This window comes from Homarus americanus, unplaced genomic scaffold (genome assembly GCF_018991925.1).
Source record: "Homarus americanus isolate GMGI-L3 unplaced genomic scaffold, GMGI_Hamer_2.0 scaffold24260, whole genome shotgun sequence".
NCBI lineage: Eukaryota > Metazoa > Arthropoda > Malacostraca > Decapoda > Nephropidae > Homarus > Homarus americanus.
This window is the reverse complement of record NW_024721079.1, coordinates 4,072,752-4,100,746: the sequence shown is the minus strand read 5'-3', so window position 1 is coordinate 4,100,746 and position 27,995 is coordinate 4,072,752. Positions and strand designations below refer to the sequence as shown.

Here is a 27,995-nt window from a genome sequence, read left to right as displayed (position 1 = left end):
TATTGTGTAATTGTTTATTATTTTACAAGAAATATTTAGTATGGCATATTGCTTATCAGCAGCAATTCAAGAAATACACGTGAAGGACTTCGGCTGATGTCCTCAAGAAGTGCAAAACATATATTGTTATCATTACACACGAGAGCTTAAAGATATACACATGTTTCTTGAGTTATTTCTGTTATCCAGTTATGAAATTAAGTACACTGTGAATATGGCAAGTTGTTTAGGTATTATCCTGGAGCAAAGGCCGACTCCTGTAGTTAACAAGAGATGTGTGTATGTTTACCTTAAGATGTTTACCAGATTTAAAACAAGACCGCTGTGCAGTGTTGAGAATTTTGTTATATAAGGACAAAAATCGTAGTTAAACTGGTATGGACAATATTAAAAAAAAATCATCGAATTTGTAATACTAAAATCTGGCAAAGAATCGTTATTCTGATAAGCTTTTGGCTAAATATTACTGTAAATGACGGATTCCTCCTAATTTTAATGAGTATGTGTTATGTGAATAGTTTATCCTAAACCGTCAGTTTTAAAGCTTGTGACTCCTATGTAACAAGCCGTTTCGTTAAGCGCTGGACTATACGTCGACAAAATGTAATGTTAAATTGAAATTGTTAAAACTACTAAAAAAAAAAAATGAGCGTTAGGAATCATTGATAAAGAAGCCATTGGTCAAGATCGGACTTGTGGAGTACCAGTAAGGACAGCAGGTGGCAGTCACGCGGCCCCACACACAACACACAAGCTGGAGCGGCGCGAGAACACCTCACCATTTGACGAGCTGACGCAGTGCACTGTTGTTCCCTCAACCGTGGACAGTTCGATAGAGATTATGAATAGTTATTTTTAAACTCTTTTGTGGATAGCAATTATTTCGTTGGTCTACAGTAGATATAAGCTACATTGTTTTAGAATATTCGACCTGACCTGTGTGCATTATAGCGCTTTTGCTACGTGACATTTTTTACGTAGATGATGTGCTGTAGGCATTGTAGTGCAAAAAATTTCCCCAACAAGATTTGAAGCAGCCGCGTATTGAGGTCACAGCTGATATTCCATGTTTTTTTTCTTCATTTTCACGTAAAAGAAAGAGCTCGGAGGATCATGATACAGCTCACTGATCATCTCGTCAAATGGTTTCAGATCACTGGAAATATTTCCATACAGTACTGCAGTTACAATTGCAAAGTACAAACAACCTTATTATAAAGTCCTAATGTTGGAATTTATGTTTGTATAAAGTGTGGTCATTCTACACAAAATTTACCCTTACATACAAAAAAATTACTAATCCAAAGTAACTAATTTTTGGCTCATTTAGCTTGAGATGACAACCTCAAGTAACATGATAAATTAACTTTGGCTTCCTAGATGACAGTAATCACTCAGTTGTTGTTGACCCTCCACACCACCATCCATAACATGATCTAAACATTTAATATATTACATTTGATAAGTACAGTTAATTATAAGGACTACTACAGTATTTATAAATGATCATAAATAAAATAATGGTTGCTATGCATATAATAAACAATATATAACAAAACAATAAAATAACCAATTCAGACTATTTTTCTTTAATCAGTTATTTCAGGTTTAAATCCCAAAATATACAAGGCTAATATTTTTTCTTCATAATTTATCCTCCCCTCCCTACCAAATTAACATGTAATAAATGTATATATGTTTAATTATCTGTCTGATGCGATAAATTTATCCTTTGCTGCGTAGTCTTGACGGCTTCTTGATGGCGTTTTCGCTGCCTGGTGGGTTGAGGCGCATCTGGCGGGGGAGAGAGATGATGGGTGAGGCGAGGCGGCCCACCGTGTGTCACGGTCTGGCTGACTGGGACTTCTGACGGCTAACAACCAAGACATGCACCAGGTACATCAACATCAAACTAAGTTTCTCACGGGTAGTTACTGTGTGGTTCTAATATTATTTACTTAAGTAATGGTTAAAAACCACAGATGTTTATCATGTAATTCCACGGAGCTAATTGTTCTACTGCTTGACATATTACCAAGACTTGCTATTGCATGCATGTTGTCATCAGCACTTGAAATAATTTACTAAATCATATTTTAATTATGTATATCATTGCGATATTGAGGAATTTAGAAAATTTTGTTGAATAATGGTAATTAAAAGATTCCATAACATGCAAGCAGTTTACTACTACACTGCATTGTTGATGGTGGACCAGTGACAGTGTTGCATGGGGTCGTGTACCAAGCACATACATGCCATCTTGGGGACGACGCTGAGGCAGCTTATCATCACCCAGGTTTAACTACTGTGTACTTCAGCAACCCCCTCTTAGCATTACTTCATAATCTCATTAATGGCAAAAAATAAAATTATATATATATATATATATATATATATATATATATATATATATATATATATATATATATATATATATATATATATATATTAGTTATTGTCGATAAATCCCAAAGACGTTCTTGCCTGGATATTCAAAAACGCTGCCATAAACACAATTCTGGGTGAGAATCAGTCTAACCGACGTCATTTCCCAAGATGTCTGTATCCTAAACTATTTTTTTTACTACTTCCATATCCCGTACGTGATTAGTGCTTCCCGTACGTGACTAACACTTCTTGTACGTTAATTAAGAGCGTGAGTTAACCTGTGTCCGGTGGGTGGGGGGCCGGGAGTTAGTGTGCCTTACTCGCTGTTGTTGGTGTTAGGCATTTGTGTAGCCTCAGCTTCGGCCAGTTCTTCCTCCGCCTCCTTCATTCGCATCTGTAATATTAGTTCACTGCAGGTCATGGGGGTAGGGGGATGAAGGGGGTCCCTCTGGGTCAAGTAAAGGTCATGCAGACGTTCGGGGGACAGGTAGATTAAGGCTTAAGTCACCTGGTCACGTCTAATTAATAGTAGGAACCTTGAGTTAAGCTGCTAGGCAATAGGATATAAACGAAAAAGTAAGACTACATTTCTATTTATAATTACATGACTAACACATTATTGAAAAACTTTGAGGGCAAATTTACACAAGCTCAAAGAATTCAAAGCATAAATGCAAAGAATAGAATCACATGACTGACAAGCTTTTGGAAGATTATAAAGATATTCACGTAAATTTAGTGAACATAAATATTAAATAAGATCAATATTTATGGTTACGAGGTTACAAGAATTTCACAGAATTTAGTGTTATTGGTTTAAAAGTTACTGAAAGAATTAGATTTTTAAAAATAGATTAGGTACTGTTTAGGGTTAGTCATATAGTTCAGGAGATATATTAGAATTTTTCGTTCCTCGTCTGACTTAAGGAATGGATTTCTCGGGGGTGGGTGATCTGAGTGTGGGGGGCAGGATGTGTCAGTAAGGGATGGGTTTTGTCAGGATGTGTCAGTAAGGGATGGGTTTTGTCAGGATGTGTCAGCAAGGGATGGGTGGTATGTCAGGTGTGTCAGCAAGGATGGGTGGTATGTCAGGGTGTGTCAGCAAGGGATGGGTGGGGTATGTCAGGGTGTGTCAGCAAGGGATGGGTGGTATGTCAGGGTGTGTCAGCAAGGATGGGATGTATAGGGTGCGTCAGCAAGGGGATGGGGGGTGTCAGGTGTGTCAGCAAGGGATGGGGTATGTCAGGGTGTATGATGGTGTGTCAGCAAGGGATGGGGTACTGTATGTGTGTCAGCAAGGTGGGGGTACTCATGCAGCAAGGGATGGGGGTACTGTATCATGGTGTGTCAGGGATGGGGGTGTCAGCAAGGGATGGTGTGTCAGCAAGGGATGGGGTACTGTATGTCATGGTGTGTCAGCAAGGGATGGGGGGTACTGTATGTCAGGGTGTGTCAGCAAGGGATGGGGGTACTGTATGTCATGGTGTGTCAGCAAGGGATGGGGTACTGTATGTCAGGGTGTGTCAGCAAGGGATGGGGTCCTGTATGTCATGGTGTGTCAGCAAGGGATGAAGTTTATCAAAGAAAGTCAGCAGGTAATGACTTAGATCAAGGTAAGTCAACAGGTAATGAAGTGCTTCAAAAATAATGTACGGCTGTTTTGTTAGGTCATCATCTACTAGTCATTTACCTGTATTTACAAGTCGTTACAAGTTAGTGAATATTTTTTCTTGGGATTTCGTCATTGCATCTACATGGAAGAGGAGAGTTTGTAGTTCAGGTGTTATCAGTAAGCTTAGATCTATCAGTAAGCTTAGACCTGTTAATGCTGGTGTGAGAACATACAAGCGAGCGGTGGAATAAGATAAAAATAAAAGGCTTTGGGTTATATTCTTGCCATACACGAAAACAATATCAAAACATCTGATTGGTTGATCTTCATGACGTCACGGTGTTTTGTTGTTGCCACAGTATCAGCTGACCAAGCATTGTTGGAGGGGAGCTGTTATTGTTTTAAGCTGGGATTGGTTAAAGTAGGTTAAGATCTTCCTCTCAGTTCCCGCTTGCAACACCAAAACCAAAATTAAGCTATGAGACCGTATCATGTAAATCGATCAATCGGAAGACTTCAAACCCTTTCAAAAGGCTCCCCAGAAATCTCGTCCTTTCCATTTTTTTGTTTACTTAAAAAAAAAAACATAACTACCCCCAGTGATAAAAAGTAGTATATATAAACACTGTTATTATAATTAAAGTAGAGAGGTTAAAAAGCAACAGTTGTGATAGCCCAGTTAAGTGAAAAATACGTATCCCTAAGTACACATGTGAAATATTAATAAACTGAAGGAAATTACTATTCTGCAACAAAATACAAATAAACAGATGAAATAAACGCCAGAAGCCTTGTAGAACAGCGCTAAAGCAACCGATCAACAGCAGCAAAGTGATCGTTGGAAAATTAATGTTCAGTACCACCAGACTTCACCAGGAAGAAGGGAGGTAGTTTGTGTGTAAAAGATTCAAAATATCTTTTATTATACAAATTATTGTCTAGTGTATCAACTGACTTATAGAACCCTTATTGTTTAAAAGATGTTGTCCACGGATGAAACTGATTTAGCGAACCATTCATAAAAGACTTGACTGATGAAAAGTAGGATCCTGGTGGGTGTGGATGTGTTTATATTTAGATGGTAGGGAATATAAAGTAAATCCCAGCATGATTGGAGACTTCAGGAACTCCTAAGAACTTGAGTATGAGCTTGGACTTTCTTTACACTGGAGGAACACACGATTTATAACAGTGTAAGATAACATGAGAACTGTATACGATAATATTATAATGAAAGGTATGATGTCATTTACGAAGACAATGAAATAACAATGCAATAACGAAAGATAACAGATAGGACTATATGAAGATAATGGGGAGTATTTTTGCATGTTAATTAAAATTAAACCGGGGTTATAAAATCAGACCTGAGAATAAGAATTAGGATTAAACTCTTAAACCCGAGGCCTTACAAACCCGCGAAAGATCAGAAGCCAACGGGTCTTCAGTTCCCTATTGGTAATTTCTGATCAATTCTGAGGACGTAAATTCAAATCAATGCCGTTATGATTTTGTGAATACTGTAAACTAAAAATAACTGATTTATTTTAACTATTTACATTCACGTATATTAATTTCTCTCATAAGATTTACATGATTCACAGAGACTTAATATTTTGAACGTGAAAAAAAAAAAACTCGACGATTTTCGAATCCAGTGAAAATTCTCAGGTCCGGAAGGTTGAGTAATGGTAGAAAAGTAATATACAATCAGTAGAAGTAGATAATATAGTTCACCATATCAGGAGGCCAGAAATATAATGTACAACAGCTAGTCATGGAATATATACTTCTCTGTGAGGACATAGGAAATATACTCCAATAGAGACAGAAAAAATAGACTGAACTATATCCCATTATGGAAGTATAATGGGGAAGATTCTGAACCCAAATATACAATGAATAAAAATAGTGGATTTGAAGATACGAAAACCAGGTTAGACTTCAAGGATAGATAATTAATTGTAAAGTAAAAGACACCTGTTGACAATAGATAATTATATTAGCATATCAGTACCTGTCATGGTGGTTGTGATAATTAATCATTAATTACTATATATTTCCCTGATTATTGATATTAATCACTCCACTGTTGCGTTATTATTCTTATTAATTCATCCAGATATATTAATTTTAATTACTTAATAATTTTTCTTAATATAATTCATACAGTAATTAGTATTTTAATCTATAAATATAACTTGTATATTATTCCACAGTTATTAATATATATTGCGTAAAACTCTACGTTATTGTTTAAAAAAGTTAACCCTTTCCTTAATTACTATACAGGTATTATTTTATCATTAGGTACGTTTAGTAAATAAAAAGGTTTACTCTATCACTAATTAAATTATCGGTAAACATTAGTAAATCTAAATTACTGTTAATTATCAAAGTTCGTAAGGGTGAAAATTTTTACTGATTATCTGAATGCTACAGATTATCAAGACTTAAAATGGTTACTACTGAAATTTTTTTGTAATCTAAAAATTGGCGTAGAGGAGTGAGCGGGGGGAGGGGAGGGGAGTAGACGTGTGGGGGAGTAAAATGTGGGGGTAGTAGAGGTGTGGGTGTGGGGTAGTAGTAGATGTGGGTGTGGGGGTAGAGATGTGGGTGTGGGGGGTAGTAGAGAAGTAGGTGTGAGAAGTGGGTGGGGTGTGGTGTAGGAGATGTGGGTGTAGTGTGGGTGTGGGGTAGTAGAGGTATGGGTGTGGGGGTAGTAGAGGTGGGTGTGGGTGTAGTAGAGATGTGGGTGTAGTAGAGGTGTGGGTGTATGAGAGGTGTGGGTGTAGGGGTAGTAGAGGTATGGGTGTGGGTGTAGTAGAGGTGTGGGTGTAGTAGAGAAGTGGGTGTAGTAGAGATGTGGGTGTAGTAGAGGTGTGGGGGTAGTAAAAGAGTGGGTGTGGGGGTAGTAGAGTCGTGTGAGTGTGGTGAAGCAGAGATGTGAGCGTGAGAATGATGGGCGTGGGGGATAAGAAGCGTGGGAAGGACAGAGGCGATGGAAGTCATACCAAGATGCGCTTCTTCTCCTTGCAGGCGTACTCGCTCTCGTCCACGTCGTTGTAACAATCGCTCTTGTAGTCCTCGGGTAGCTGTCGGGACATGAAGGTGTTATAAGGCTGCGAGCCATAGGGGGTGGGGGGGGTAGGAAGGATATAAACGCGTTTGCTATATATCTATCTATCTATCCCCATCTATCTATAGATCTATTTATCTATATCTATATGCTTCTCCACTAACCAGTCAGTATAGTGACATTTCCAGTGTATGGGATTTGGTATTCTTTAAGTGAATCTAGATATAAAATATTGATATGAAATCAGTGCTCTAGTGAATTGATTGATAATGTAAGATTAGCTTTGTTCTCGTTTTTGAGAGTCTCCCTTTCAAGGCTCAGTTTCTCGGTTTTCCCGTCAGTTAGAATGTTTCAATGCATATTTCCTATCTTTCGAATCTCCTGTATTAAGCTTTTGAATCTATGAGAGGGAATTGAATGTTTTTGGGTGTATTCATTAACATAACTAATTTGTTCACCTAATAACAGGGACTTGTAGTTACATGTTGCCCCCTTTGTTCAGTTCCTAGCTATGTCTTACACCTAACTGTTTATATCTTGGTCAAAGCTTTCCTCTGTTTATCCCCGACAGTTATTCAGTTTCAGGGTAGGACTTCGAACCAACCATTCCGGGTTTTTTATAATGTATTTCCAAATTTCAATCACCTAATACCAATTTCTCAGTTCCCATGAGTCTTCCTTACACCTAACATCACTTTTTTTTCAATTCCTGGCCAGCTTCTGATGCCTTCAACCACTTACCCCTGTGCCATCGAACTCGCAGAGCTTGTCGAGAGGTCTGGAGCGGACGAACATCTTCTCGAAGGAGGTGGGCTTGTCGAGGGGGCAGTAGAAGACCTCGGGCGTCGCCTTGTCAAACACAATAGATTTCCTCATCATATCGCCAGCCAACGACGCCCCGACCTGCCAATAACCAAAACCGACTCAGTCTCGCAGAAGAATGAGGTATTCTTTTACTGTTCTCTTATGTAAGGTAAGTAACCCAAGGCTTATTAATTTCTGGTCACTTGACAGAAATTCGGTCCTAAATTGACAGTAGTGTTAAAAAGTTTAATTTTGGTCTCTCTGATATCTACAGCACCCTATTGAAGGCTTAGTGTAACCCACTCTAAAAAAATATCTTTGCGATTTTGTGAAAGTATGACACAACAGACAAAGGATTTTGACAACCCCACCGAGACAACGGGAGTCGCAGTGGTCATTTCAAAATCATCGGATCTCTCCTTAAAGATACTTTATGGAGTAAGTTACATGGTCTAACAAAACTCTCTATTTCCCCACTACCACCCCCCCCCCCTCGGCTCCCTGTGTTACTGCATCGTAACACAGTAAGTAGTGGAAAGTGACGCCCCAATTGCAGTTGACTTTCTCGACCCCGGAGCAGCGCCTCGGGCACCGTGATGGTCGTGAGAGTGGTGATAGTTATGGTTGTGTGCGTGGTAATGGTGGTAGCTATGGTCGTAGTGGTTGTAGATGAATCTGAGGTGGTCGTGATGGTCGTGTTTGTGGTGGTAGTTATTACTGCAGTCGTAAACGTAATCAAGATGGTGGTAGTTGTAGCGAAGAAGGTAAAGATGATAGTACTGGTGGTAGGGATGGCAGTGGTAGTCTGTTTCTTATAGTACCTGTTGTCACGGAAGTAATTACAACAGGTTACAAGATACCGTAACTTTGTCAGCATTAAAGAAATCACGATATGACTGTCATACACGAACCAGAAGGACAAGTGTGTGTGTGTGTGTGTGTGTGTGTGTGTGTGTGTGTGCCAGAAAACGAAGAAACCCAACTGCAGTGTGTATACATAAGCGAGGACACGTCTCTCCCTCATTACCTGCTGCAACAGTACGAAATTTTATAACGGGTTAATTTAACTTGGTCTTGATTATTACGAACCATTACGGAGTTCTTAGGAGATGTTACAATGTTAATATAAGTTGTTGGGAGGTTATGACACGCTGTTACATCATTATTATATATCATTATGTTGATGTTGGATATTACTGGTTTAATTAAGATGTAAACACAAATGTAGGTATGTTTTAGTTATTCTGTATTAGTCTTGAGAGAGTAATGGGTCATAAATATTTTCAAGAACACACACACACACACACACACACACACACACAGAACCAACAAGGAAGCAGGGGAGATAAATAGCAAGACCCGCATGAAGTCATCCTCACTGACTCAACAAGGACGTCACCACCACCAGGGGTGTGTTAGAATAGACAATGGAGATGTACCAAGCCAAGGAACCCCCTCCTTCCCTCCTTCCCTCTGGCCACGAGATGGAACCTAGAGAAGATGGAGTCACCTCTTTTGTGAGTAAATGGGGCTGAGGGTGAGTGAGAGCAGGGACGAAGACTTAAAATAATTACCACAGATTACGGGTGGAGAGATGTCGAGAAACTTAGTGTTTTATCGTTCACAGAGAAGAAAGAGAAGTAAAAATGTTGAAGTTTCCACTTCCCCACCCCTTCTTCCAAGGACGTAATGACGTAAGGAGTCATGAGAGTGGGTGGAGGGGGCGTGAGGAGAAGGGAGAGTGGTGGAGGGGCGTGAGGAGATAGAGAGTGGGTGAGGGGCGTGAGGAGATGGGAGAGTGGGTGGAGGGGTGAGGAGATGGGAGAATGGGTGGAGTGGGAGAGGGTGAAGGGACGTGAGAGAAGGGAGAGTGGGTGGAAGGGTCGAGGAGAAGGAGAGGGGTGGAAGGGTCGAGGAGAAGGGAGAGCGGGTGGCAGGGACTTGAGGATGAGGGAGAGCGGGTGGCAGGGACGTGAGGATGAGGGAGAGCGGGTGGCAGGCGTGTGGGTAGGAGGGAGGATGGAGAGAGGAGGGGTCAACACCGCTACTCGGGGAAGTGATGACCCGGTGAAGGAATGTTATGACTAATACGGTGGGGCTTTGGTGGGGTGGGCAGAGGTTGGGAGGCAGGAGGTGATCACTGAGGGCGGTGGACCACGAGAGAGAGAGAGAGAGAGAGAGAGAGAGAGAGACTGAAAATTACAAATAGCTGGGAAAGGAAGGACTTGAAATTACCAAAGGAGCATTCCACAGAAAGGTTCATAAGCAATAAATTATATGGAAGAGAAGGAAATTATAGCGGACATGAACCATATATAAACAATGGGTTAGTGATTGTACCTGGAGTGGTTCATAAAGACAGAATGGTAACTGTGCTACATATTATTTTTAAAGACTGATAACATAAGAATCCATTGTAACGTTCTCACTACCTCCTGCGTCACCACCACACACACACACACACACACACAAACCGCTGGTCTGTCTCTCGTTCCTGTGACTCAGTTTACGTGTGCCAGAGGGTGAGAAAGGGGTGTAAAAGGCCAGAGTGACTTGTATTGTCACCGCCACCTTGACCTTCCACTCACCAGCGCCAAGACAACAGCCAAACACAGCTTGTCTGAAAAGAGCAGAAAATGTCGAGGGTTAATACAGTTCCGGTAAAAATATTAATTGTTTTTTTTCATGAATAATAAAGCGTGATTCATTGGATTTTCGTGAGCTAAGTTTTATAGAGTTGCATCGAGAGTTTCCTAAACCAGTGAAATAGATAAAATGTTTGATGCTTCATAATAACAACGAAATATAATACATAGACATACATATATATAAATACAAACTAAACTCTTCCAACAGAAGGGATTATGTCTATATGGGTGAATAAATATAACCAAAAACCAAAGTCATATTCCCAGACTCAAGGTTTATGACTGCATATATAATAAGAGAATGACGTCCTTGATAGTGACAATAATGACTGATGGCAAGAGATGAGTGTCCCTCCGCCCATCTCCATCATTGTGTGTAAGTGTCTGGAACTGTCAGGGTCATTATCACCCTCAGGAGTCACCTTGGTGATGGCTACAATTTGACGAGGATCAACGTACAGTACACCCATTTTACCTGGATTACATTAATTTACCCAATTTTCGAATTACTGTAGTTTTTTGTGACTATTGCAAGTTCACAAAGAAAATATACATATATCGTCCCATATATGATTTACTAAAAATTAATTGATTATTAGCATCCTGTATAATGTATTTCACGAGGTCGGTAAAAGTATTTCTACAATTAAAATTCTTATAAAACCTTTCGCCTGGCATGAAGGAGTAAATAACTTTATCGCATATATTGCATATTTGTCTTTGATGCAAAAAAAAGTTGAATCGGTATTTTCTTAAATCAACACAACCAAAATAAGGCAAGAGTGTAAAGAACTATGCCTCGGGACGTCTAGTTAGGGCGGGTCTGTGGTCGACTGCTCACCACAACTCAATATTGCATTGGTAACTACCACACGGTGATCACTGTCGTTACCTGAGACCATTAACTGCTGCAATACAATAACAAAACTGACGGATCCTGTTCTGAGGAAGATGTTAAACTGTTCTTCTGATCAGTTAAGAGAAGCTGTTGTGGATTTCGGTGTTGGCGACGTGAGTGGAAACCTACGTGTGGTCTTGGCATTCTCTCCACGGCCTTGGGGGGGCCTGTCTACCAAGGTCGTGAGGCCCGGATAGCCTGGACAGTTTTGGGTGTGTGGGGGGGGGGTGTTTTAAACAGGTTAGGTTAGGTGTGGTTGAGTTTCGATGAGTCTCTGTTTTTGCAGCATTAGGGCCAAATCTCTTTAGTATAGTAATGTGTGTTTCTTTCCCTTTATGTGTGACCTTGTAATTATAACAATTAACTTCCCGTGATTGTGTGATGCTGTACAAAGAGAATAATTATTCAAACAATAGTCAAAAACCTGAAAATATCCTATTATGATTGTCCTAAATTGCTTAAGGACAAGAAATTGCTATAGCTTTCCTCGACACTCATGCGAGGAAAATTTTGGATTCAAAATATCAACACGTTTTTGTTTTTATTGCTGTATCACTGTCGCATATTTTAGTTTACGGTCAAGGCTGAAGATTTACCCGGGGTTTGTGGGCTGTGGCGGGAGAAACTGAGGAAGGCTGTCGATCGCAACCTTGCCCTGACGGTGCTTAATCTGATAAAATAAACTGACGTTCTTAATCATCACGTGAAATAAACTAGGGTGTCTAATCTACAGATGACTTAAGCTGGGATGTCTAATCATCAGGTGAAATAAACTGGAGTGTCTCTTCTTCAGGTGATCCCTCCCTACCACCAACTCCCATCCTCTCGGTAAAGATGAGGCGGGAGGAACAACACCAGATGGTAAACAACGTTGACGTGGAGGCCATCCTCAGTAACACATGACCACGTATCTATTTTCGGTAACACGTAACGCAAACATTTCAGCCCCGGACAACTCTTTTATCACAAATAACATTCAGTGTTTGTTATTATTAATCTTCATTTAAAACTGACATTGTTATATGCAATTTAGTACAGCTTAAAATATGGATCAAAGAAAAATTACCACGTTATCAAATTGTTTTCAGATACAATAATAAAAATATATTTCTCTCTCTCTCTCTCTCTCTCTCTCTCTCTCTCTCTCTCTCTAACGGGACTCCCACCTCTAACCAATATTGACTTGACGAGCATTTCAACAGGAGCAACGGACCTTTCAACACCGTGCAATGACATTATAAAATAACAGAAGGATGTCTGCTGAGAAAACCCACACATTCCCACAAGCAGTGTGAAGGAGGCAGGTGGTGGGCGGGCGAGGCTGTTTAGGTGGATGGAGGTGGTTTTTGTAGATAATAAGTGGATGAATTACAGGGTGTATCTAGAATGGGTGGTGGGTGAAGGGGTTGGTCCTGTGTGTTGGTGTGTGGATGTGCAGGTGATGGTAAGCTGGTACGTGGATAGATGGTAAACAGGTGGGATGTGGATATAGAGTGAGGATACAACAAACAGGTTGTGGCTAAAAAGGAGGTTGTATGTGGATGGTGTGTGGAAATCAAAGTATCTGGTATGTGGATGTCATTTGGATGATGGATGAACTGGCAGACGGGTGTTACTCTGGTGGTTTATGGGAGATGGGCAGACAATAATAATCCTCTGGGCTAAATCCACACCAGTTAACTTCCTTTTGGTCAAAATCCCATCATAAATATCCTAAACTGGAGAGAATTCCACCAACTCGAGTTATACCCTGTGCTAGGACTCCTGTGAAGGTCGGTTAAGTTTGGTTAAGCTAAGGATGAGATTAGGTTCCGTTTAACTCTGAGAATAGGCTTGATGAGATAAGGTTAGGTTATCTTATTTAAAGAGATGTTAAGGTAGGCTACGGGCTATAGGTAAGGCTATAGGCTAGGTTACCTTAGGTTTGAGTTGGTTAAGATTAGATTAACAACGGTTAGGTTAAGATTGAGTAGATTAGGTTAAACTATGCTAGGTTAACTCAGGCTAGAATTAATTAGTAGTAATTTGTCCCTTAAGCTACCTGGAGTCGTCGTGTGGGTGGCAGAGAGAGAGAGAGATGCGGGAGGGACGCTAGAGACTTAACAGTCAGTGAATTAATAATTATTTAGGGCGTTGTCGATGAAGGTGGGTTCTAAATCATCATGTGTGGGAGAGAGGGGGGGTAGGGAGGGAGGAGCTGCTTGCGAGACGGCTGATGAAAGAAGAGGAACGGACGAGCGTGTAAGGCGGACAGAGAGGAAGAGAGATGAGCATAGGTATAGGACGGGCGTGGGCGGGTCGGAGTAACAGACTACAATTATTATACATTAGTTAAGGTGTTTGCATATCCCCCGTAGCTCTCGGTATCCTCCTAGTGTGTGTGTGTGTGTGTGATGACAAAACCTGCAGAGACCATTTGTCAGATCGAAAGAATACACCAGGACTGGTTTGATGAAAATGACCCGGAAATCAATGTACTCGTCGTGCTGCTTTAACTGACTGGCAGTCTCGAATCAAAGCTGATACCTTCCGCAAGAAGAAAGCGGCAGCCCAGCGCGAATAGAAAAGTCTTGAATAAAGTAAACATAAACATCATATCCGCTGTGTGGATAAATTTTTAATAATGTCTCTAACATTATTAATATTTTACCTAAACTTAAGAACATCAGACTACCTACCTGTGTATACCATCATTTACGGCAGCAGGTAACTCGTGTTGAAGTAACCGGGTGTATCTGCTATTGTTACGCTAAATTGATCCCTCTAACATCTTAGCCTTACTGGATATACAGGTGTGTTATCTCATTGGCTAACCTCGGCAACGGTAAACATAATGCAGGTGGTGAGGATGGCTCTCTCTCTCTCCGCACTGTACATGACGTCTAAAACTGGACTTGAAATTGCCCTAAAAATTGAGAGAAGTTTGAGGTGTTCTCTTACTCTCAATTTAGAAAATAAGAAAAGGATTACGTTGATGGGATTACCTGTCTGAAGATTAAGCACCCCAGCTTTTTTTTTCCACCTGATGGTTAACCACCATAACGCTAACCTTACTTAACCTCCTCTAACCTAACCTAACCTAACAATCTTATTCAATCTAATATAATCTACAATCGAACCTAATATAACATAATATAACCAAACCTAACCTGTTACCTAACCCTCGCAGGTAGCTTTAGAGTAGTTTATCTTTAGGTGAAACAAAAATGGGGTGCCCTAATCCTCAGGTAACCCGAAAATAATAATGACACTGACGTAACAACCTGCCAATCTTCTGTGAGAATTAGGAACAAAACACCAGGAAATACCTCACCGGAGCACAAACAATGATGTGAAGCGATTCATTTCCTAGACGTTGTTTATCTGTGAGATGCTAGACGGGCCGACATACACATTCCCACCACCCGCCTTCCGCCCGGCCCCCGCCAACTACCGCCCTGCCTCACTCCACTCGACCACTACCTCCCCCACCACCACTACCGTTCTCTCTATTGTGTTACCTCCTCCAGTTACCTGAGGCTGTTACGATGCGTGAACTACCTCCACCCCCCCCCCGTTCACCTCTTGTGTTTGTAGCTGTTACAGTGTATGAACTCACTTCCCTTCTTCCTCCCCACATCATCGTCAGTGTTTATGGGTCTCATAATGTCTTTCTTTACTTCGTGTGGTGCAGTGTGTAAACTTTTCTTCCTCTCCATAGTAGACGTGAGTGTAACTGTGTGTATAACCCCCTCTTCCCCACCCTTCAGTCACTAGCTGTTATATAGACACGTGCGTAAACATCTATACACACACACACACACACACCGCCGTAACGAAACAAGCAGCAGAAATATAAACGTACGTACAGTGCACGTCCACATACGTGCATGCACAAATGAATGAATAAGCAAATCTTATATTTATACTGTATATCAATGTTGTGTTGATTTTTCATACTTATCAAAAATATAGAATATTTAGATAATAACAAAGGCTTGATATAATTTACAATATAATGCTTTAAAGAATCGATCTATGATATTCGTAGCAAAAATCTAAAGTTTTTCCCACAGACTGGAACCAACGAACCAAACCAAAAATATTTAATTGGTTCATGTGGTCCGCTTCAGTTACGCCGTATAGATGGTATGTCGCTACCCGTTATACAGTATTACCCTTTGTTTGTGACTGTGGTCTACTTCAGCCAATCAGTGGTGAGAGGCGCTAAGTGGCCATGAGAAGAACTACACGTAAACAAGACTCGTCTGTCATCGCTGTACTTCTGGTGTCCTCTCAACTTCAAACTCTTTAAAATTCGATAGCATTATGAGTAAGAATCGAGAGTTATAAAGTGGTGTAGTTAAGTGGTCTGTATTGGTTGAAAGCTTATGTATGCGCCAGTGGGAAGAGAGACGTCTATAAGACATGGTCACCTTATAACCTCCGGGAGATGAGAGACAGGTAGTGTGAGAAAGTCATAGCATCTTTACCCAGGTTCCAACCTCTGCCCCCCTACAGGTACCCAAGATGGAGGTACACATGTTTATAAGGTGTCCATTTTGACACAAACACAGCACACGTAAATATAGGTATTACTTCCTCTGCCTTGGCTCACACAATGTCGAGGCAATGATTATCTAAACTTTTTTAAGTAGGTAGAGGAAAACTAACTAAATCTTTAATAAAGAAAAGTTTGTATTCTCTTGTGTGAGATTATCTATAAACCGCGGGAGTTAACTTGGAGATATGAGTAAACAAGGGGATGGTCGGACACACACACACACACACACACACACTGTCCTACTACACTACTGTCACGCAACCCCCCCCCCCTCCTCCTCATCCCTCCCTCCAGCGTCTACCGGCCACTGACATCATGGGTGGTGGTCACGAGGCGTGGAGGACGCTCACCCAGACACACGGACACCTCACGTACACTGTGACAAGAATACATGTCCCTTCCATTCTGGGAATCAAAACTTAAAAAAAAAATTTTATTTGGGATTACTTTAAGTATTAGTTCATTATGTTGTTCGAGAAATTAGCAAAAAATGTCTGTACATCTCGGCTTTTACCCTGACCTACATTTATCCTGATATAGGGCACTTCTCGATAATATTTCATAAATAAAAAACATACGTCAAAGACTTTCTATAAACTAAAATTATACACTAATGATTACAGGAAACTTGATTATTTCCTCTAAATAGGCTGTGTCTGTTTCCTTTACGACAGTCGAGTCATGCTAAAAATTATTATTCTTCAGTTGTAGTTCAGAAGGAGGTCTGTGATCACGACGAACACGATCTTAGAGGAAGATGAGAACACTGAAGGTTGGTTGTACGAGTTGGCCCCAGTACAGGTCAACATCTTTCCCATGACCCGCAATGTTTCCTTTCACTTGGGGATGTAAGCCGAGTGACAGTCTGGGGGGGGGGGTGTATAGGAAAAGTATCTCCTGGGGTGAGTGACAGTCTGGGGAGGTGTGTAGGGTATCCTGGGGTGAGTGGCGGTCTGGGGGTGTGAAGAGTGTAGGGTGAGGCGTTTCCTGGGGTGAGTGACAGTCGGGGGGGGGGGTGTAGGTGAGTATCCCGGGGTGAGTGACAGTCGGGCGGGGTGTAGGTGAGTATCCTGGGGTGAGTGACAGTCTGATGCGATGTTCTCACTGTGGTTCACCTGAGGCGTGAAGGACCCGGACGCCACAGCTCCCATCTCCACCCCCATCCTACTCCCTCACACCCACCAATATCTCTCCTCCTCCCTTATTGCTGAAGCATGCATTGTCTTTGCGTTGTTTAGGTGAATGAGAGTTGCTTTGCGCCGTCCGTATTTCAGTGTACAGCGTAACGTGAGTCGTGGTAGTACGTGAAGGTGATGGGGAGGTTCATGTTGCTCGGTCCGTGACCCCGCCAGGCAGGTCTCCAGATGGCCCCCGGCGAAACTCGCTCTGTTGACTCCTCCACCACCACCTTAACCTCCTTCCCCAGCACCTGGAGTTTACCTGGCCTGATATAGTCGTACATTTCATTCCACAAACTGTTCACCGATTACAGTAATTAGTACAGCGCAGTTTTACAGTTGTGTTGACTCCCTCACCTCTACAAACCCCACCAGTCACCACCACAGCGACACAATCGCATTTTACGTCACAAGTTCTTTAATGATTACAATGTTTAGTTCAGCAGAGTGTCATTTATTCCTGAAACTGGGCAATGACTACTGGAATTAGAACAGTTCACTGGAGTATACGACTACCTTCAGGCAGTCACACACACACAAACTTTTGTGCCAGAGCTCAGAGGTAAACTGATGCTCACGTATCGAATCCCCTCTAGATTAACACCTTTTAAACACAAAAAACATTCATAGACACTGGAGGAAGAATATTTCCGTCGTGGTGGCATCAGTTAATAGGGGTATCTGGCAGTCATAACTCGCTAGCGGATACGTCTGAAAGTGGATTCGTCATTCAAGTCTCACGGGCTCAAGGGATCATGGCCCTCTCCCTCACGTTCATAAAACCAACTTCATGTACTGCGATACTCTTTACTAGAATTATAAGGGATGATGAGTTAACCTGGCAAGAAACCAGGCGATAATAGTGATGATGAAAAGTTGGGATTGTTATTAGTAAGCTTTTAGTGATGTATGGATTCTCTTTAATATATGTACAGTAAAACGTATATTTTCTCTCATTGGTATATTTTTTGTATAGGTATTGTGGGTTTTTTTTCTTATGTGATACTATATTGAGTTATGTATATTATTTTTCTTAGCATACACTATATTAGGTTCAGGCCACAGCTGTTTGAGTGTGTTAGTTCGTGTGTGCGTCAGCTGGCCACCATGAGTACGACACACACTTGACAAAGGAGTGCGTGAGGGAACTTCCGAAGTATGACGTTCACATGGGAGTATATGTATAGGTAATGACTGGTCTGGTCTCACTACACCAGCATGAGTCAAGGTCGATACCTCGTGATGGTACCGTACTCTCCAAGCGTGTGATATGTACACACTACACACAAAAACAACAACACGGTCATGTTCACACCACAATTTGCAGACTTTGCCGCATATTTACGTTTCAATTTCATTTTCAATTGTTTATTCCTTGATAGAGTAAGCGGGATCCTAGTGCTGTCACTAGGTACCCCTGTACAATGACACCAGAAGCGTCTGGCAAGTGTGACAAGTATATGCAGTATAAATATTATAAAGGGGCTTACTAAAGCCTAAGGAAGGAAGGATATTCCTTTAACACATAATCAATATTATTTACAAAATATCTGGCCAGTATGGGGAGGATCATCGTGTCTCCGTCAGGGGGTCGTGGAGTGGTGGTCCAGCAGGCGTCACGGAAGCGTTGTGTGTGGGGACATCTTAGGAGGTAGTGGATAAGGGTGCGGTTGTCGGGTCTTCTGCATAATGCACAAGAGCGTTGCTCAGGGAATGCAGGGATACCAATCTCCCAAGCAAAGTCATACCCAATGATGATACGGGCAGCAATCACGTCCCCTTTCCGCGACCCTTTCCCGTAGACGTACGAGAGGTCAGGAAGTTTACGGAGGACATCGTACCAGGTGGGCAGGGAGTCCAGGGGGATGGCTGTTTCCCGAGCTTCTCTCTGTTTGCGGCGAATTTGGGTCCTAATCTGTAAAAGTGTTCGAGGAACAACGTAGTCAGGTGTGGCCTTGTTGCAGCCAGTCGTGGGTATTTACGTTTACGATGCTTTGTTTTCCCGCTATATTTTCGTTATTTTCGCAGCTGCTTCTCACTGTTGGCCGGCCTACTTAAACATTATGAGTTATTATGTATATTTTATTTGCGCTTTCAAGATAATCCTCAGTAGAAGTCAAACCAAAATGTTAAAAAGTACATTCATAGTTCACAAGGACAATTCTAAAGATGTATACTGACAAAGTACAATTCTATATTTACTTCATAAAATATAAAACAAAACTAATTTTATCAAACCAAATCTTCCCAACACACCTGCCACTAAATTTAATTCACACCCACCTATTCCAACCTTAATGACAATATGAATGAAAACTACGAAACGATACTTTTTCATTTTGTTATTGATACTCGGCTCTCTCTCTCTCTCTCTCTCTCTCTCTCTCTCTCTCTCTCTCTCTCTCATATACAGTCACCGTGTAGTTGTGTATTAGACATAATTAGTTGCTGCAAATATCTAACTGCAAATAGGATTTTTTTTTTATTTTTTTTTTGGGGGGGGGCATAGATGTTTATAGTTTTGCCTTATTCAGTAAATTTATTTTCGTTGCTTGCGTTGTCATTAAGATCACTTGGAGAGCCACCCTTCAGTCCTAGAAGATAGTAGTCATCATGCTCGCTCACACACACATATATATATATATATATATATATATATATATATATATATATATATATATATATATATATATATATATATATATATATATATATATTTACGAAATAAAAGTGTGTAAATATTATTTTTGGTGTGGCACAACCTGTGTTTTAATCTGAAACGCCAGCTAATGATTTCCGATGGAGGTAAAGACGTGAAGAGTGATCGCTTCACGTATTTAAATAATAATAATAATACAACCAATAATAATATTTTAGTGCCTGTGATCTTTTATCACCGTGGTAATGTATGCATCTTCCCGTAACGTATGAATAAACTTAATAGAAACAAGCGATCAATAGTTAGAATTCCAATTTAAAAAAATATTATCTACGTTTTATTTTCAAGGGGAATCATCTTTAGAGATATATGTATTTATGGAATTTAGAATAATGAGTTCAGTTTGGCGTTGCACATCGACATAGAGGCAACATGTGTTGTTATTGAGTAATCCCCCAACAGCTGTGACCTAAAACAAGTTTTGGCCGTCCCCAGATGTGAGTGGTGTTCCCAGGGTCCCTATGCAACACGACCCTGCTTGTGACCCAAAATCAATAGAAAGTATATCTCCTAATTTTTTTTATAATTTGAAGTACGTTTATTCATTATTAGCAGAAACGCCGCCCTCCGGGCGGCTCATTCGCTAGACCACGGTAGGACGCCACCCTCAGGGAGGCTCCACATTGTCTCACTGTTCAGTCCCCAAAACTTCTTCTTCCATCAATAGTTCATTAACGGTACAGCAAAGTATATTTTTTTTTGCATTAAACTGTTATTATTTTATTGTCTAATCATCACTACATATAACATCATCCATCATCACTACATATAACACCATCGATCATCACTACATATAACACCATCCATCATCACTACATATAACACCATCCATCATCACTACATATAACACCATCGATCATCACTACAGATCATTAAAGTAGTTTCGGAGATTCTCGTGCGGACACACAAACAGACAGACAGAAAGACTTCTTTGTTTTATATAGATAGATAACATCAAATGGTTATTGTCTAGAACCTAGACAATAATTAAGTCTCTTCATAATCTAGACTCTAGATTATGAAGAGACTTAGTTCACCAGCTTTAAAGTATTAATTGTGAACTGTACAAGAACTCGGATTTCGGAGTACCATTTTTTATTTTCAAGGTTTATTATCGTTTAGAAACTGAATTTGTGTACGGTGCTTGAAGAACCTGACATTTGAAGCACATTAAATTTCTTAAGACAACAAAAACTCAAATTTCCTACAAAGTAAACTTGACATTTGCACTGTCACTTACCTTGGTTATCAGCCTTTTTATTTTGTTGTTAGGTGCGATGGTTTATTTTGAATTTTATTATTTGTATATGAAAGTATTTATTATTTATTGCTTTAGTCTGTTAGATGCGTTTAGATATTGAGTTGTAATTGCTCTAAGTCATAACTGGGAATTACTATAATGACACTATATTAATGACATCTTATGGTGATTAATGTGCCTGTACCGACTGTACTGTTGTTTCCAAGTAGCTTCAAGTTCACTTTCACAACTAGTCAAGGAGACATCCAGCCCTGGCAACATGTCCGTGTAAGGAATTGGAAAAAAAAAGTACCCTGGCTGCTTACCTTGCGAGCCAAAAAAAAAAAATACGCAGTCAATTTCCGTGATTTTGTTCAGTAAATACAACATTACATGTACAGTAAGCACGTGATGTTGGTTTGGATGGTGGATGTCGGTAGTCAGCGTGTGATGGTGGGTGTGGGTGTGGTGGGTGTAGAAGTCAGAGAGCGTGATGATCGTGTGGGTGGTGGGTGTATGTATAATATTGGCTTGGCTCCACTGATGACAGGAGTATTGCAACCCTCACGTATAGATAGATGAAACTGTTATATATTGATTAATAAGAGAATGTTTTGACTGTGACAAATACATGATGACAAAATTCGAAGTTAAAAGGATGATGAAATTAAACCGGTAATAATAATAATAATAATATAATAATGCTCCATATCACAGCAACGATTTATATCTACATTCTGTGCAAGATACAATCGTTACTCTCAAGTACCCGAGACATGAGTCACTCCCACTGTACATAGGTATCGCTTTGTGTACAGTAGAGGAGGGTTTTAAAGATATCCAGATACTATAACCAGGTTCATATTCAGAAATTTGCCCAGAAAAAAAAGGGGGTTTAGGTATAAAGTACTGTACAGGTAGATTAACGAAATTCACATATGGTGATGAATTCATGAGCCTTGACATGATAGAAACGTTAGTATGTTTCTGGTAAATTTTGATATAAACATTGTAGTACCAAGAGTCCACAGTACCCCGGCTCGGGATAAAAAGTAAAGGCGGAGAAATCAGACAACACACCATTCTGTTAAAACCTTGTCTAGCCACTGCTGTCACCAAGAAATGCTCTCCCGGGCGTACTTAATATAGGTTACACCATTAACTAAATTACTTATCATACCCCCTTAAAATATATTACAACCTTGACTGTAAAAATAAGCTCTAATTGCAGCTCGATTGGTAATAAGCGAGGAGGCAAGCAGAGGGCGCGGGCTGAGTGGAGGGTAGCGTCGGTGTGGGGAAGGTTTCACTCGCTGACCTACAAGTGGCCACTGTGCCTCCCACACCACACTTACCTGCCTCAGGCCTCCACTCTCACTCCTGTACTTGCCTTACTGATGAACTCCGATGCAGTTTACAGACAAACTATTCGTTATCGTTATCATTACAGCAAACAGCAGCAATTGGTGAGCCTAATTTGGCAGATAAGTAGTGTGGGAAGCAATTTTTGTGCGGAGTTTGCGGTTTGATAGCATCACCACTGTGATCCAGTCCCTCAATAGATCTGCAATAATTTTGTTAGAGGTAGATATACGGACAATTGAATCACTATTGTAGTGGAATTACCCTTTGATAAGCCTTACTTCACTAATGTCGTCATTGGCTGTTCGGGTGCTTCAGTGCTTGTAGGTTAAAGCTCTGGATTAATTTGCAGTTTATTTATTACAAAGATGATCTACAGTATACTGTTATATAGACTGATATAAATAGAAAGACAACGTTCATTGTGTGTGCATGTATTTGTGTATGTACGGAAGCTGTGTGTGTGTTTAGTAAACTTCTTCGAGAACCTAAGACAGCCTAATATTTTATACTATAACCTGTGAGAATATAATAGCCTCGCATAAATAAGATAATAACCGGCCTGATATAACTTATATAATTATGATATAACCACTGTTAAAACTATAATACGTATACCAGCCTAATAACATCTAGTACACCAACCTGATAAAACAGAGATGGTCACGTAGTCATCCAGCCAGTCAGACTCGAGAAAGCGGGCCTCCTACATGAAAACTAACTCGATATTTTCTCCCACGCGGAGATTGTGAGGTTCGAGTACAGTACAGTACAGTATGTTTCTCTGCTCGGTATTTATGTATTTATACCTACTGAAATGAAAAACGGTAATAATGGTAGAAAGACCTTTATTAAGAAATGTTTAGAGACTGACTGATGGTGATGAAAATGTTGCAAGTTATATCTGATATAATATGACAAACATTAAACTTTTTAGGACCTGGAGAAGAGACCCGCCGATTTGTCAATTATCTCAAAAGGCTTCTCTTTCAATAATTACATAGATTCCTTTGGGTAATATCAATGGTAATTTTATAAACTAATAGGTAAAACAACACGGTAACACTCAAGAAAGTTGTCGTGAGTTGTCAAACTCTGTCCGTAAGTCAAAATTAGCATTCATAGAGCTGTTTAGTACAATTTCGAAATAAATATTGCGACTTTAGTGAAAAAATTTCGAAACCGAAATGTTCCTGGCCTGAGATTGGACTAAAAGCCAGCCTAGGCAATCTACTGCATAATCATGGGAAATACCAATACAGAATTTAAAGCCACGAAACTGCTGTCATTGTGGCCGAGAGAGAACGTGATAAGAACTATTATTTTCTATGCAGGCTTGAACCATCAGTTCCTCTCCAAGATACTTAAAAAGAAACTGAATTATCGCGTTGCTTTGAAATGATTACTGGGTAATATAAAAGGCATAGTCGTAGTGAAGTAAATTAACTTATATACTGTAGAATGATAACGCATAAATTACCAAACTGCCCTCGCTTGAAGATTATTATCTCCTGCTCGTTACAAGAATGATACCAATAAGTTTTTTCATGATTGCTTATTTATGTATTTATTTATATATTTATTCTATGTATATATTCACTTACTGATCAACTCATTCGTTTATTCGTTCATCTATTTGTTTCGAGATAAGTGCAAATGAAATTATACGTTTAATACATAAAACATACATAAAACCTTAAAATAAACACAAACTCGTACACCTGGAACTACATTCACTTAGCAACACACAACAACGAACCATTTAGAAAGTCCTCATAGCTGTCTCCGTCCTTAGTTTGGTTTATGATAGACAATGGCCGTTGTTATTGTTAATATTTTAGTATACGTACAGGCCTCAACTGCTTGGGTCATTACGCACCAAGCACGTCTTTATTTATTTTAATGGGAGAGAACTTTTACAAATTTGGAAAAGTAAAAGTCAACATCATTATTACCGTTCTTTGATAGTGGAAGAAGCCTGGTGATAGCGTTATGGTTCAGGAAATGAAACCTATGTGATGCTAAGTGAAAGTATCTAGTTAAAGGCGAGTCTCGGTGTAATTTTAATGTCACGGTGTACGTTATTTTTGTGCTTTGGCTTCTTATGTCATCCAGATACATTTAAAAATTATTTTAACGTATGTAACTGGTGGTAAATAGAGGTAGTTAAGTAGCCTTTATGTAATTCTGATGTCATATTTTATGTAATTTTTGTGCTTTGGCTTAAATCCCGCCAGTTAGAAAAATTTCCTTCTCCACGTAAGAGGAAATTTAACTTATGCAACTGATGCAAAGTGAAAGTAGTTAGGTGCAGTCTCAGAGTAATTATATTAGCATATTGGACGGTCTCTTTGTGTTTTGGTTTAAAATTATGACAGTCAGTCAGATACAAAATATAACGAACGAAGCTTTGAAAACCCGGTAGCCTTGTGGACAGACATAAAGAGATCGACAAACCCACTGAGAGAGAAGCAGACACAGGAAGAAAGAACTAACGACTGACAGACAAACATAAAGAAACAGATACAAGGAAGAAAGATGAAACGACTGAGAGAAAGGATGAAGCCAAAACGACTGACAAACGGGAAGAGAAGATAGCTGACAGGCAGATAAACAGGAAGACAAAACGACTGACAAAGACAAGTGCACAGTAAAACAGCTCACTTTGCGTCGCCCACCTGCTATCAATCTCCCTCTTTATTTTCCACTTCCTAACCTTACCTTCCTCCTACACCGTCCTCCTCCTTCCTGAGCTAATGGCTCTCTTCTCTCCATCCCATCATCATAATTATGATGGAAAGAAAACAAACGAAAAATAAAACAAAGATAAAGCACATATAGGTAACACAACATACAAATTAATCAGATTTTAAATCATTGAACTAAAAGATGCAGATGAAAAGTTGTAAAGGCCAACAAAAACTACTAGGTAGTGAGTTCCAAGTAAATGTTGTGACGCTGGACTCGGGAGACTGTAAGCGGCTGACGGCGCACGCTTCCAGCCCAGTGATCCAGTGAGAGGAAACTGCTGTCATTACCGCCGGACAATTGCCAGTGCTTGAGCACGGAAAATTTGGTATTACCTTCGACGATTACACTGGTTTAAAACCTCCCCGGAGAATAAAGTGAGGTTCAAGAGATCATGGCCGATGCTATTGAAGGAACGAAACTTATGGTGAGTGGTACAAGTTTTGTGAGAGTGAAATGTTTCCTTTGTACACGACATAACTTTTATATTTTGAAACGATAATGTGTCAATTTTAAGGAAAGTACGATTTATTTTCTTTGCAAAACGTATGTAGCATTTACTCCTGCAAATGTATGTCATATATTTTGTAAAGACATGATGGGTAGACTGTTAAATTCACGTTATCTGGTGCAAAGTGACTACCATCTAGTTTGTCGTTGTGGTTCAGACGGCAGAGCATCAGCTGGTGGTGAGTTTCTAGTTGGCATAGGGACCACAGTTCGACCCGAAATGAAGAAAGTGGATGACAATACCCTTATTCCGCTATAAATGTATGGGGCTTTATATATACCTAAAAATAGAAACACTTTGGGAAGTGTTGAAGTAGAGAAGAAATCAGCGAAGACAAGAGAAAAACGGCGTGCGCGGAGAAGACAGCAGCATTGCCCCCATCCACATACAGTAGACCTTGATTGTCCCGATCTGTTCGAAACTAGTGTCGCGAATTGGTGGAAGGTCGGCAAAGTCTGTATATGTTAAAAGATTTTGAACTTTATTACCCTTTCTGGTTGAGAGTTGCAGAGGCCAGCAACAGTCTTGGCCAAGAAAAACTAGCTTTAGATTAATTTTAAAGTTTTTTTTTATTTCCTCCAATATCAGGGTGGCATTGGTACAAGGCACAGAAGGGCATGGGCAGCAGTGTAGCTTGGCACAGAGGGGCATGGGTGGCTGGCGGCAGGGCAGCATGTTACAGAAGGGCGTAGGTAGCAGTGCAGCATGTTACAGAGGGGCATGGGGGGCAGTGCAGCATATTACAGAGGAGCGTGGGCGTATACATTTGTAAAGGATACCGTGAACTGGTTGAGAAAATGAAGAGTGCTTACACATGACATTTTCTCAAGAGCCGAGGCAGTTCACAAGCACAGGTCGGCCTTGAAACACTGGCTGGGTCTTGAAAGGAAATTTTAAATACCTATCACTGGGCATGGCTGCCGCTCCTCTACCAGGCTGCATCGTCAAGGACGGAGTGATCCACCCACCTGGCGTTAATTTGCATAGCCGCCCACGCCTAAGTTTTACGCGCCGTATGCCATCCTCTACTAATACACAGGTTCACGCCCCTGTTCACCAAACTACACTATTCTACACCTAACTATCATGCGCTGTTGCTTACGCGAACGCCACGCTGCACTTCGACACTATCATGCACTACCACCCACGACCACTTCACCCTGCACTTGACACTACCATTCACTACTACCCACGCCAACGTCACACTAAGCTTGACACTTATCATGCACTACCACCCATGACAACCCCATAATACACTTTGACACTAATAATTCACTACCACCCACGTCGCACTACACTGGACACTCGTCCACTACTGCCCACTCATATCACAACCTCCTCGCTATCTGTGGTAGGCTAACTGTACAGACCTGAGACTTAATTGCAATTAGAAAATTTCAAGTCCGATTTGAATGGTCGTTCATTTATCACTACACAAGTGTTAGATAAGCTTCTCAATTAACCAATTCATCTAAATCCTTTCACATATAGACAAACACTCAAGATCCTTACCTCATCCACCTACTATTAAAAACTCGTCACGCACTTGCACATATCCAGTAGCCTGCCTACATACACACACACAAACTCGACGCAAACCCGTCCATCTTCCCACACAAACCCCCTACCCCCATCACAAACCCATCCGACCACACACACAAACCCCACCCTTACCCAAACCACCACCACCACACAGCAATGGGGCAACGTAACAGGACGGGACCCGACAAGGCCAGTCGCCCACACCACCACACTCACCCCAGCAGGAAGCACCAACCCCTATGCCCACACTCCAATCTTTTATATACAACCGTAGCTAGTTTTAGCCATTTCGTTCGAGGATATGGTATTCCACTTATAGTCGACAGATCTTAGAAGGTTGCGTTATCTATAACTACATGAACACGGGCGATTTCAAAGTTCATGGGTCGGCTGTGAACCTTGAGTCGTCTTATTTAGCAATAGGATCACTACGTAGACGCACCCAAATCTCCATGAACCAGAGGTCTCTTGCACTCTGAAAACTTCCCCATTTTATCCATGACATGACGGAACTGGACCAATCATATACTTACTCATTCTTGCGGAGTTTTGTGAAGCACTATCCTTAAATAGGAACGAGTATCACGAGGCAGAACTACCTCCTCACTCCTCTCTTACACCTGTGTGACTGACTAACCAGGCTCACCGTAAGTCCGTCATCGGGACCGAGAGGCTCCCAGTCCCATCACCAGCTGAGGCAAGAGAAAACGGGAAATGAAG

The 27,995-nt window shown here is 40.6% G+C and overlaps 1 protein-coding gene across 3 annotated transcripts; it reads right to left on the bottom strand.

The window, feature by feature from the left end:
- LOC121861461 lies at positions 1-27,927 on the bottom strand. 3 transcript variants are annotated; one of them, XM_042359198.1, is made up of 6 exons: positions 27,809-27,927; positions 10,475-10,506; positions 7,824-7,985; positions 7,018-7,098; positions 2,670-2,785; positions 1-1,794 (listed from the first exon to the last, which is right to left on the bottom strand). In XM_042359198.1, the coding sequence occupies exons 1-5, from the start codon at positions 27,810-27,812 to the stop codon at positions 2,708-2,710; spliced, it is 357 nt and encodes a 118-aa protein (XP_042215132.1). In that variant the 5' UTR covers positions 27,813-27,927; the 3' UTR covers positions 1-1,794; positions 2,670-2,707. The 3 variants fall into 3 exon arrangements, with proteins under 3 accessions (XP_042215132.1, XP_042215130.1, XP_042215133.1); XM_042359196.1 differs by having other exon boundaries at positions 1-2,785; XM_042359199.1 differs by lacking the exon at positions 2,670-2,785.
- Between the last annotated feature and the right edge of the window lie 68 nt (positions 27,928-27,995).

Coding starts and splice junctions, on each gene's coding strand:
- LOC121861461 (XM_042359196.1), bottom strand. Junction 7,986..10,474: donor TGGCTGTTGTCTTGGCGCTG/GTGAGTGGAAGG, acceptor GGTTATTGGCAG/GTCGGGGCGTCGTTGGCTGG. Junction 2,786..7,017: donor AGGAGAAGAAGCGCATCTTG/GTATGACTTCCA, acceptor CTAATATTACAG/ATGCGAATGAAGGAGGCGGA.